Source organism: Nannospalax galili, unplaced genomic scaffold, assembly GCF_000622305.1.
Source record: "Nannospalax galili isolate Female #2095 unplaced genomic scaffold, S.galili_v1.0 scaffold786, whole genome shotgun sequence".
Classification (NCBI taxonomy): Eukaryota; Metazoa; Chordata; class Mammalia; order Rodentia; family Spalacidae; genus Nannospalax; species Nannospalax galili.
In genome coordinates this window covers 2170296-2182024 of record NW_008355774.1, presented here as the reverse complement: position 1 = coordinate 2182024, position 11729 = coordinate 2170296, and the positions used below count along the sequence as shown (strand labels likewise).

The 11729-nt window shown below is 44.8% G+C and overlaps 1 protein-coding gene across 12 annotated transcripts in view; it reads right to left on the bottom strand.

The window, feature by feature from the left end:
* Positions 1 to 11729, bottom strand: part of Pfkfb4 (6-phosphofructo-2-kinase/fructose-2,6-biphosphatase 4) — a 53692-nt gene that overhangs the window by 14705 nt on the left and 27258 nt on the right. For 9 of the 12 annotated variants that reach the window (XM_029556168.1, XM_029556167.1, XM_029556162.1 and 6 more), the window contains 3 exons: positions 10810 to 10854; positions 9962 to 10169; positions 9270 to 9416 (listed from right to left, as the gene is read on the bottom strand). In XM_029556168.1, coding sequence (XP_029412028.1) covers positions 9270 to 9416; positions 9962 to 10169; positions 10810 to 10854 — 400 coding nt within the window. The remainder of the gene's footprint in view (positions 1 to 9269; positions 9417 to 9961; positions 10170 to 10809; positions 10855 to 11729) is intronic. The other 3 variants (XM_029556166.1, XM_008853243.3, XM_029556163.1) reach the window with 1 other exon arrangement.

Below are 11729 nucleotides of genomic sequence, written 5' to 3'. Positions count from 1 at the left end.
GGAAGGAAGGAAGGAAGGAAGGAAGGAAGGAAGGAAGGAAGGAAGGCACTCCCCTCAAGGAACAGCGAGCCTTGCAGGACAGATCAGCCTAGAATAAGATCACCCAAGGTGAGAGCAGTTAGCCATGATGGTGAGGCTCTCCCAGAGCCTCAGAATCATCTCTTCAGAACCAGATTGTTCCCCTCAAGTCATGACAGGATAACCACATCTCCTAAACCCCTTGCAGTGTCAGAGAGGAAACAGTGATCAATCACACCACAAACCAAGACTTCCTGCTCTGGCAGCTAGGCAAACCCCAAACCCTTTCTCCTCTGTTTCCCTTCTCTATAAAATCTCAAAGTTCCTTTCAGTCCCTTGAAGATGGACTTAGGGGGTCACTGAACTCCTTATCTGTTCTTCTCAACAGTGGTCACATTAATTAAATCTTTCACACCCTTCACTACTTGTCTCTTTGCTGTAGTTCAGTGGGTGATGGAACCCAGTCTGTTGAGACTCCTGGAGCCAGGGCTTCTGCACTAAAACTCAATGAACAAATGGAGTAATCACCTATTTCCTCTTTTTTTTTTTTTTGTCTTTTTGAGACAGGGTCTCCCTGTAGCCCCAGCTGTCCTGGAATTCACTATGTAGACCAGGCTGGCCTCGAACTCAGAAAGATCCGCCTGCCTCTGCCTCCCAAGTGCTAGGGCCTATTTCCTTTTATGTCTGATGTTATAAGCACTTTTTAGGACAGGGGAGTTTGAGACAGGGTCTCACTATGTAGTCCTGGCTGACCTAGAACTCACTATGTAGACCAGGTTGGCTTTGAACTCACAGAGAGCTGCCTACCTCTGCCTCCCAAGTGTTGAAATTAAAGGCATGTACCACCATGCCAAGCTAACTTTTTTATTTTAAATCCAGTTTGAGCCCAGGCCGACCTCAAACTGTAACCAAGGTTGACCTTAACTTTGGATCTTTCTGCCTCCACCTCCCATGTGCTGGGTTTATAGGAACATACCACCACACCCAATTTATAAGTTACTGAGAATTGAACCTAGGGCTTTGTGCATGCAAGGCACTCTACCAACTGAGCTACAATCCCACTCTGTAAGTTATAAGATTTAAATTATTTCATTAAAAAAAGTCAAAATAGGGGCTAGAGAGATAGCTCAGAGGTTAAGAACACTGACTGTTCTTGTAGAAGACCCGAGTTCAAATACCAGCACCCACATGGCAGCTAACAACTGTCCATAACTCCAGTTCCAGGGGAATCCAACAGCCTCTTCTGTCCTCTTCACACGGGTGCACTTACCTACATGCAGGCATAACTTTTGTTTTTTGGTCTTTTTGAGACAGGGTCACCCTGTAGCCCCAGCTGTCCTGGAACTCCCTATGTAGACCAGGCTGACCTTGAACTCACAGAGCCTGCCTCTGCCTCCTGAGTGCTGGGATTAAAGGCGTGCGCCACCATGCCCCCTGACATGTTTTAAAAAAATAAAAAATAGGGTCTGGAGAGATGGCTGAGCGGTTAAGAGCACTGGCTGCTCTTGCAGAGTACCTGGGTTCAATTCCCAGCACCTACACGGTGGCTACGAACCGTCCTTAACTCCAGTTCCAGGGGGAATCTGAAGACCTCTTCTGACCTTTGCGGCATTGCATGACATGGGTGCACTTACATATATGTAAGCAATACACTCATACACATAAAATAAAAATAATAAATATTTAAAAAATAAATTAAAATGTCAAAATAGCACAACAAATTGAATAAAATATACAAAACAAAAAAGAAATACAAGAAAACAAAAAACAAACAAGGGGCTGGAGAGATGGCTCAGCGGTAAGGAGTGCTTACTTTCCTATCAGAGGACCAGAGGTCAGATCCTAGCACCCACATCAGACATCTCACAAACGCCTGTGATTCTAGTTCCAAGGGATACGAGGCCCCTCTCTGGCCTCTGTGGGCACCTGTCACATACATAAGCATACACACACACACACACACACAAATAAGCACATACACACACACACAAACACACAAAATAAATCTTTTTAAAAATATTTTATTTTGCTAGGCATGGTGGCACACACCTTTAATCCCAGCACTTGGGAGGCAGAGGCAGGCGGATCTCTGTGAGTTCAAGGTCCGCCTGGTCTACATAGTGAGTTCCAGGCCAGCTAGGGCTATAGGGAACCCTGTCTCAAAAAGACAAAAAAAACCCATTTTATTTATTATTTTTATTTTATGTGTATGAGTGTATTGCCTGCATGTGTATTGCCTGCACTGTGTTGTGCAATGCCCATGTAGGTCAGAAGTAGGCGTCAGATCCCCTGGAACTGGAGTTACAGATGGTTATCAGCTGCCATGTGGGTGCTGGGAATCAACCCTGGGTCTTCTGCAAGAGCAGCCATGCTCTTAACCACTGAGCCACCTCTCCAGCCCACAAAACCAAAAGAAAAGAAAAGAAAAAAGAAAATGAGGGCTTTGAGAAATGGCTCAGCAGCTAAGAGCACTGGCTGCTCTTGCAGAGGACCTGTGTTTGATTCCCTGCACCCACATCAGACAGCTCACAAGTACCTGTAACTCCAGCTTTAGAGGATCCAATCTCTTCTTCTGGCCTCCGTGGGCATCCCCCCACACACATGTGCTCACATGTTTATAGAGACATACAAACATACACATAAATAATAAATGATGAAATGAATCTTAAAAAAAGAAAATGAAACCGGGAGTGGAGGCACACACCTTTAATCCCAGCACTCGGAAGGCAGAGGCAGGTGGATCTCTGAGTTCGAGGCCAGCCTGGTCTATATAGTGAGTTCCAGGACAGCTGGGGCTACAGGGAGACCCTATGTCAAAAAAGACCCCCCCCAAAAAAAGAAAATGAACAAAACCATAATTATACACAAAAACACTAACGACAGAAAATTTGAAGAATATAATTACAGAAGCTGAAATTGATGAGTTATACATACAAACTTTTCTCATGGAAATTTTCAGCTACACACAAAAATAGAGACAACATTATACAACATTATAATATCCCATGTACCCACTCCTCTCAGCCAGAAATATTAACAACATACAACAAATCTGCTTCCACTAATCCTGAACCTCTTCTTTCCCCACTCCCTAGCCAACTAGATGATTGTGAAAAAAATGACGGCTTGACTCAGGGAGGGACAGATGAATAGAAAATTATAAAGTCTGCAGGTAAAAGCTAGACAGCAGAATCCCAGGGTGACCCCATGAGTCAGTCAGGCTCTTCTATAATCCCTTCTTTCTCTCTGAGTACAGGCAGGATCTGTGACCTGCTTTTGGCCAAAAGATCATGGCAAAGGTGATAAGGTGTCAATCAGAAGGCCATATAGTATCTAAAGTTCCATTTTAACAGACTAAAGGGAGAAAGCGCCTTTCTTACTGGCTTTGAAGAAATAAGTTGCCAAACTTAAGAGGTTCATGTAGCAAGGAACTGTGGCTGGCCTATAGGAGCTTAGAGCACTGGCAGTTGACGAGTAGGAAGCAAGCAGGTCCTTACTTCTGTAACCTTACGGAGATGAATCCTGATAGCAAGCACAAGAGCTTGGAAGAGACCCCAATCCTCAGAAGAGACAGGCACCCTGGCCAACACTGTAATTGCAGGCAGAGAAAACCTCTGAGCAGAGAACACAGCCACACTTTGCCAGGCTCTGGGCCACAGTAACTATGAGGTGATAAGTATGAGTTGTTTGAGGCCACTGAGTGGGGGGTAATTCCCTAAGTGACAAACTGACACAGACAACAAATAGACATTCCTATATGGGACTTTTTTTTTTTGGTCTTTTTGAGACAGGGTCTCCCTGCAGCGCCAGCTGGCCTAGAACTCACTATGTAGACCAGGCTGGCCTTGAACTCACAGGGATCCACTTGCCTCTGCCTCCTGAGTGTGCTGGGACTAAAGGCATGTGCCACCATGCCTAGCACCCTATAAAAGACTTTTAACTCTCCATGTTTGAAAATGTTTATAAAATATTGGTGGTGGGCCAGGCCAGGCCAGGCATAGTGGCACATGCCTTTAATATATATATGTGTGTGTGTGTGTGTGTGTATACATACATATATACATATAGGGAGGTGACTCAAGAATATATTTTGTGGGTCTGGAGAGACAGCTCAGTGGTTAAGAGCACTGGCTGCTCTTGCAGAGGACCCAGTTCAGTTCCCAGAACCCACATGGCGGCTCACAACCTCCTGTAACTGCAGTTCCAGGGGATCTGACACCCTCTTCTGGCCTCTGTGGGCACTGTACTCACATGATGCACTTACATACAAGCAAAACACTCATTACACATAATATAAAAATAAAAATTTAGAAAGCCGGGCCCGGTGGCACACGCTTTTAATCCCAGCACTCAGGAAGCAGAGGCAGGTGGATCTCTGTGAGTGTGTTGTTGCATGCAATCTTCTAGGCATCAAGACTTATCAAACTTAAACATGTCAGCATCTGTTAAAGAGAAACACAAAGACTAAAAATAAATAAATAAATAAATAAATAAATAAATAAATAAATAAAAATAAAAATTTAGAATATAAAGACTAAAGAAGGTATGCACCACCATACCTGGCTTTTTTGAAACACAGTCTTCCTACGTAACCCTGGCTGGCCTCCATCTTACAGAGATCTGCCTGTCTCTGCTTCCCTAGTGCTGGGATTAAAGATGTGTACCACCACACCCAGCTCAAAAGAACACATTTTCATTATCATCAAAGAATTATTTCAGCAGAGGTAGGTGACTCCCACTATAATCCTAGCATAAGGAAGACTGAGGCAGAAAGACTGCCTTGAGTTCAGGGCCAGCTTGAGCTATACAGTAAGATACAGTCTTTTTTAAAAAATATTTATTATTACTATTTTTTATGTGTATGAGTGTATTGCCTGCATGTATGTAAGTGCACCCATGCCCTGCACTGCCCATGGAGGTCAGAAGAGGGTGTTGGATCCCCTGGACCTGGAGTTATGGACAGCTGTTAGCTGCCATGTGGGTGCTGGAACCCCAGTCCTCTGCAAGAGCAGCCAGTGCTCTTAACTGATGAGCCATCTCTCCATCCCCAAGATCTAGTCTTAAAAAAAAGGAATTCTTTTTTTTTTTTAATGTGTATGGATGTATTGTTTGCATGTAGGTAAGTGCGCCTGTGTCGTGCAATGCCTGCGGAGGACAGAAGAGGCTGTCAGATCCCCTGAAACTGGAGTTATGGACAGTTGTTAGCTGCCATGTGGGTACTGGGATTCAAACCTGAGTCTTCTGCAAGAACAACCAGTGTTCTTAACCACTGAGCCATCTCTCCATCCCCGCCCCCTCAAAGGAATTATTTCAAAAGAATAAAAAGTCAGGGCCAGCAAGATGGTTCAGTAAAGGCACTTGCCAGTAGACCTAACAACTGGAGTTCAATCCTGTTGCAAGGAGAGAACCGGTTCTTGGAAGCTGTCCTCTGATCACCACACTCACCATAGTATATAGCATATGTGCATGTACACACACATACACATACACACACACACACACACATAAAACAAATTAATAAAAGAAATTTTTAAGGGCTTGGAGAGATGGTTCAGCAGTTAAGAATGCTTCCTGCTCTTCCAGAGGACCTGTTCAGCTCCCAGCACCCATGTCTGGTGACTCACAACTGCCTGTAACTTAAGCCCCAGAGGATCTGATGCCCTCTTCTGGCCTCCATAGGCACACACACACACACACACACACACACACACACACACACACACACAATGTAAAAGAATAAAACAAATCTTAAAAAAATAAAGAGGAATACAAAGCCCTAAGATAGTTAATCCCAAGGACTCAGAAAAGTCTGAAAAAAATCATAATTCAGGCCTTGAAACTGTCCCCTTCAAATTTAGAATAATCCTTCCCTACTTCAGGAGCCCTCTGCTCCTCCCTCTTCTGTGAAATCAACTGTCTCAGATTCCACACACCAGTGGGAGCATCATCTGTCTTCTGTGCCTGGCTTATTTCACTTAACCTAATGTCCTCCAGCCTTACCCATGTTGATGCAAACAGAATTTCTGGCTTAATTTCTGATTCAAACAAAACAACTCCAAAAGAAATTTATGAGGGAATTAGAGGAATCTGAACACAGACTACATATTTAATGACTACTTCTTTTTGCTATAGTGTCTTACTATATGTAGCCCAGGCTGGCCTCAAACTGATGATCTTCCTTCCTTGCCTCAATCTCTCAAGTGCTAGGATTACAGGCATGGCCAACCATGCCCATTCCTATTTTTTTTAATTGATTTTGTTGTTACAGACAGGTCTTACTCTGTAGCTCAGGTTGGCCTAGAACTTACTCTGTGACCCAGGCTGGCCTTGAACACACTGCAATTCTCTTGCCTCAGCTTTACAACTATCAAGATTACAAGTGTGAACCATCATGCCACTTGCTAATTATTTTTTTCAAGGCTTCTTAATGATGGGGCTGGAGAGATAGCTCAGTGGTCAAGAACACTGACTGTTCTTGCAGAAGACCTGGGTTCGAATCCTAGCACTTACATAACAGCTAACAACTCTCTGTAACTCCAGTTCCAGGGGATCCAACAGCCTCTTCTGTCCTCCTCAGGCATTACATGACATGGGCACACTTACCTGCATACAGGCAATACATGCATACACATAAAATAAAAATTTTTAAATTAAAAAAGGTTTCTACAGGCTATAGGGAAACCCTATTTCAAGAAGACCAAAAAAAGAAAAAAAAAGTTTCTTAATGATGATATGGTTCTGTTAATAAGAAAAGAGTCTTTAGTTTCCTTCCAGAGACACAAACTAAAATGAAACATTATGTCTGAATTAGCTTTAAAGTAAGCGAGTGGAAAAGGGATGTGATAGTTAAAACAAGACCCTGTATGGTGAGTGTATGAAGGTCCATCTGGGGCACAGTGATTCATCCTAACTTTTTTTTTTTTTTTTTTTTTTTTTTTTTGAGGAAGCGTCTCACTATGTAGCCTTGACTGGCCTGGAACTCTCTATGTAGACCAGGCTGGCCTTAAACTCAGAGAGATCTGCCTACTTCTGCCTCTCAGTGCTGGGATGACAGGTGTGGCCCCTATGCCCTGCTAATACTCTTACTTTTGTGGATAGGTGAAATTGTCTATAATAAAGTTTGAAAACTAATCAGGAACAGGAGCAACTCAGTTCTATCACCATCCCAGAGGATGGAAGCCTGAGACTCAGGCTCTTTCAATGAACGGAACAAGCATGTCAGGTTTGCTCATCCTGTGTTTCTGCCAACACAGTAATATGAAACAGAAACACTCGGCACAGAGATTAAGAAAGTGAAATCTGTATTATTCTCGTTTCAGACAAGAGCTCCACAGGAAAACTCAAGTGATCAACTGAAAAACTACTAGAGTAAAAGAATCCAGAGTCTGGCCAGGCATGATGGTACACACCTTTAATCCCAGCACTAGGGAGGCAGAGGCAGGCCAATCGCTATGAGATTAAAGACAGCCTAGGATAGTCTAGTATAGAACAAGAACAATCAATTAAGTAACAGACAAAAAACAATGAAACAAATTGCAGTGTACGTTATAGATAAATTGCCATGTGCTGTCTGAGGTCAGTGAGAAGCTGGCTCTAGAAGCAAGTTGTCCCTCATCCTCCACCCACCCATTTCAGACCTTAGCATGTTTGTCTTAAAGTGTCCTGTTTCAAAGTGCCCTCCAAGACCCCTTGGTGGGCTGCCCCCACCTCCAATGGGGAGGGAAGAGAACAACAAAACTTCCCAAGAGTAAAAATATTGTGCCCTTGAGAACAACTGGAAGGCAAAGTATTTCCAATTCAGATTAGGATTTTTTGGTAAAATTTTTATTTTTATTTATGTGTGTGTGTGTGTCTGTATGAGTGTATGCCACATATGTGCGATTGCCTGCAGAGGCCAGAAGAAGGCATCAGATCCCCTGGAGCTAGAGTGATAGGCAGTTGTGAGCTGCCCCATGTAGGTGCTGGGAACCGAACTCCAGTCCTCTGGAAGAGCAGCTCTTAATTACTGAGTCACCCTCTAACCCCAAAAGGTTACTACTGTTAATCCCATAACGGAAAAATGGCTATAGCGGGAAAGAAGAGCCAAGCGCTCAGGCATGGGGGTGGGATGCAAGCTAAAGAGATGACTCAGAAGTTAAGAACACTTGCTGCTCTTGCAGAGAACCCTAGTTCAATTGCCAGCAACCACATTGGGCCCCTCACAACTGCCTGTATCTCCAGCTCCAGGGGATGCAACACCTTCTTCTGACCTCTTCAGGTACCTGAATGCACATGGTGCACCTACATATGCTCAGGCACACACACATACACACACAAAATAAAATAAATAAAGTCATTTTTTAAAAAAGTTCAGCCACAGGTAGCTCACTCATGCACAGAAAACTCAGTGGGGAACTCAGCTGACAGCTTCAATTTCTTTCAGGTTCTACTGGATGTTGTGTCCCAATTTGATAAACCAGGCTAGCCTCAAACTCAGAGATTTCCCTGACTCTGCCTCCTGAGTTCTGGCATTAACGGCACTCATGACCACTCTATTTGTTCTTTTACTTGGAAGCCTCACCCAAGGGGATACTACTCTGCCTGGGGCTCTATCAGGAATTCCAGCTGTCTGCTTAAGCAGGACATCCCCAGTTGATTTCTGCTGGATGTCTTAAGCACCCAGTTTGATGATATAGCACCACTGCTTCTATCTACCTGACACTTGCTATTTATTCTTCTACCTTTGTCTTGCAATATACTTAAACTCACTCATTCAAAACCCAAAGTAGGGCCAGTAGATGGCTTAGTGGAAAAAGGTGCTTGCCATCAAGCCTGACAACCTGAGTTTGATCCCCCAGGACCCCATTGTGGAAGGAGAAAACCAACTTCCTGTAAATTGTTCTTTGACCTCCATACATCCATGTGACATTCTCATGCATATATAAATGCACACACACACACAAAATTAAATAAATACATAAATACATAAATAAGTAATTTTTTTGGTCTTTTTGGGTAAGGGTCTCCCTGTATTTCCAACTGGCCTGGAACTCACTGTGTAGACCAGGCTGGCCTCAAACTCACAGAGATCCATCTGCCTCTGCCTCCCAAGTGCTGGGATTAAAGGCATGTGCCACCACGCCCGACATAAATAAATATTTTTTCAAACTCAGGAAAGTATGACTATCATAGCCCATTCTCTAGACCATACACAGCACAAGCTATGGAGGGTCTTCTCCCTAGTCCTTAGGCTGGCCCAGGAAGGGAATTACCGCATCAATCTCATTGAGGACCTTCCACTGCTCGTAGGGCACACCTAGCGACTCTGCCGTCTGGATTGTCCTCTTCATCTGGCTCGTCCAGACCTTCAGGTCCTTGATGTTCTGATCACTGATGAACTGAGCCAGACTCTTGGCAAACTGAAACATATCACAGTATATTCAGCCCCACAGGTCCTGGGTTGCCTTCAAAGGACCCCACAGCATGAGCTCCACAGGGTACCCCCTCACGCCTCAGGAAACAAGTTTAGTTTTAAAAAAAATAACACTAACTCCCAATGATGCACACCCACAAGTGCTGTTCTTGTGCATTCCTAGACTCAGGCCCTGAGAGCAGGCTCAGTGTGATTTGTCAGGCCTCCCCACTATAGTTCATTACACCAAGGCCATGTGGCTACCTCAAGGCCTCAATATCCCCCCTACCCCTTGGCCCACCCCTGATCTGTGGTACAGCATTAGTTACCCTGTTGGTACTCAGGCTAGCATGGGCCAGGAAAAGCCTCAACTGTTTGGCATCTGCTTGGTGCCTATGATCTTCCCTACAAAGTAGCAACCTTCTAGATTGAATAAAGGCCATTCACCTCAAGTGCACATCAGCTACAAAAGCCCAAGTCCAGTGCACACAAAAACACATACACACACACACACACACACACACACACACACACACACACACACACACTGACCTCCCTGCCCCGGGGAGATAGTCCTGGGTCCCCGCCAATCCGGCCCTTGAGGTTGAGCTCGCTCTCCCCATGCCGGCAGAGGTAGATGGAGCGGGGAGTCACATGGATGTTCATGAGGTAATACACAATTCGGCTCTGGATGTGGTCAGCTACACGGTTCACCACGTAGCTCTGTCCCACATCCATGATCTTGATATAGGATAGATCCCTTTCCAGAGAGAAGGTAGAAAGAGCTTATGAGGGTGACCAGGGCCCTTGGCAGCATAGCTGACAGCCACAGGAATGGTTGCAAGGCTTGAAACTCTGACCACCAGCCTTGAGATCACAACACACACAACGGTCAGCTAAAGTGCAAGTGAATGGGAGTGAGGCAGCCACCATGACACACAGACAAGCATGTGAGGGGTTCAACACTCATCATGCTTCAAAGGTGACATCTAGAGCAGAGGTTAATCAAATCATGTCATGACTTTTACTGTTGCTAGTGTGTCCCCAGACCCCTTGTTGCCACCCTCTGAGCGCTGACTGTAAGCGGAACCAACAGACAGCTTTCCTCAGGATTGACCTGGAGTGGCTGGAAAACACTCCATTCCCCAACACTGCCGGGTCAGCTTTCCTTCCCCCTTCTCCCAAGAATACAGTCTAGGTCATCTATGTGTGCCAAGCAGCTGCCACCCTCCCCACCAGGCAGTCAGTAGACAAGAAGCATATGGAGAGGTGCTGGCAACAGCAATCAACAAACTCAGCTCAGCCATTTTCTTAGCTTAGAGAACGTGCTTATGTAGGCAGGGGTGGGATGGGCTGTGACGTAGCTGAGGGAGCCCTAGATATCTAAATTGAGTTCTCACTGTGTGGAAGGACCATGAGTCTCCATGTAGGGTGTTACTCCAATACTGCCAATAGAAACAGGAGCAACACTTACTGACAAGTGTAACAGGAGTTTCTCTGGATGAGCCCTGCTAGTGCAGGACAATGGTGAGACCAAGGGAAATACAGAAGCCACACAGGGAGAGGCCTGAGTGCCATTCAGCTCCAGTCTACCCCAGGCTGACTGCAAAATCCTGCAGAGGGAGGAGGGGTGCCAGTCTATGGCCAGGATCTATAAGCACCCCAGAAGCTATCCCTCAAACAGCTATTTGTGTTCCTCTGTTCGTATGCATTATATATTCTTAGGTAGTTACAAACACCTGGATACATATTTATATTCCAGTCTTTCACTTAATGCTGTGCGACCCACACTCTCCCATGTCCCTTCATAATTATGATTTTTGGAGACTGTCAGGGCTTCACCAAGGGCTGAACTGCTATTTACTTCACCACTACTGGTTAAGTTTATGCTGAGAGGCAGGGGTTGGCAAGCTACTCCCAACAACTCAAATGCTACCCACAGGCTGTTTTTACAATTTTATTAGAACACACCCATGCTCGTTTATTTACACAGTTTCTTTTGCAGTACAATGGCAGAATCAGTAACAGCAACAGACTGAATCCTCCAAAGACTGAAATAAACTACTATCTGACCTTTGACTGAAAATGCAGGACCCTCACCTAGACACCCCTTGCAGGTAGAGCCAACAACTGATAAGCACTGGCCACTGCCTGCCCCTTCCCCAGCTCCACATTGAAGAAGAGCATGCTAATGCCTTTTGGGAAGAGCCTCTGCATAGAAATTAGGCTTGATATTATGATGGGATAGGAGAAAGTCCTGACTTGCAGAGCTCCAGATGAGGCAATAAGTGTTCTGTAAATCGTTACCTCTGGACAATGA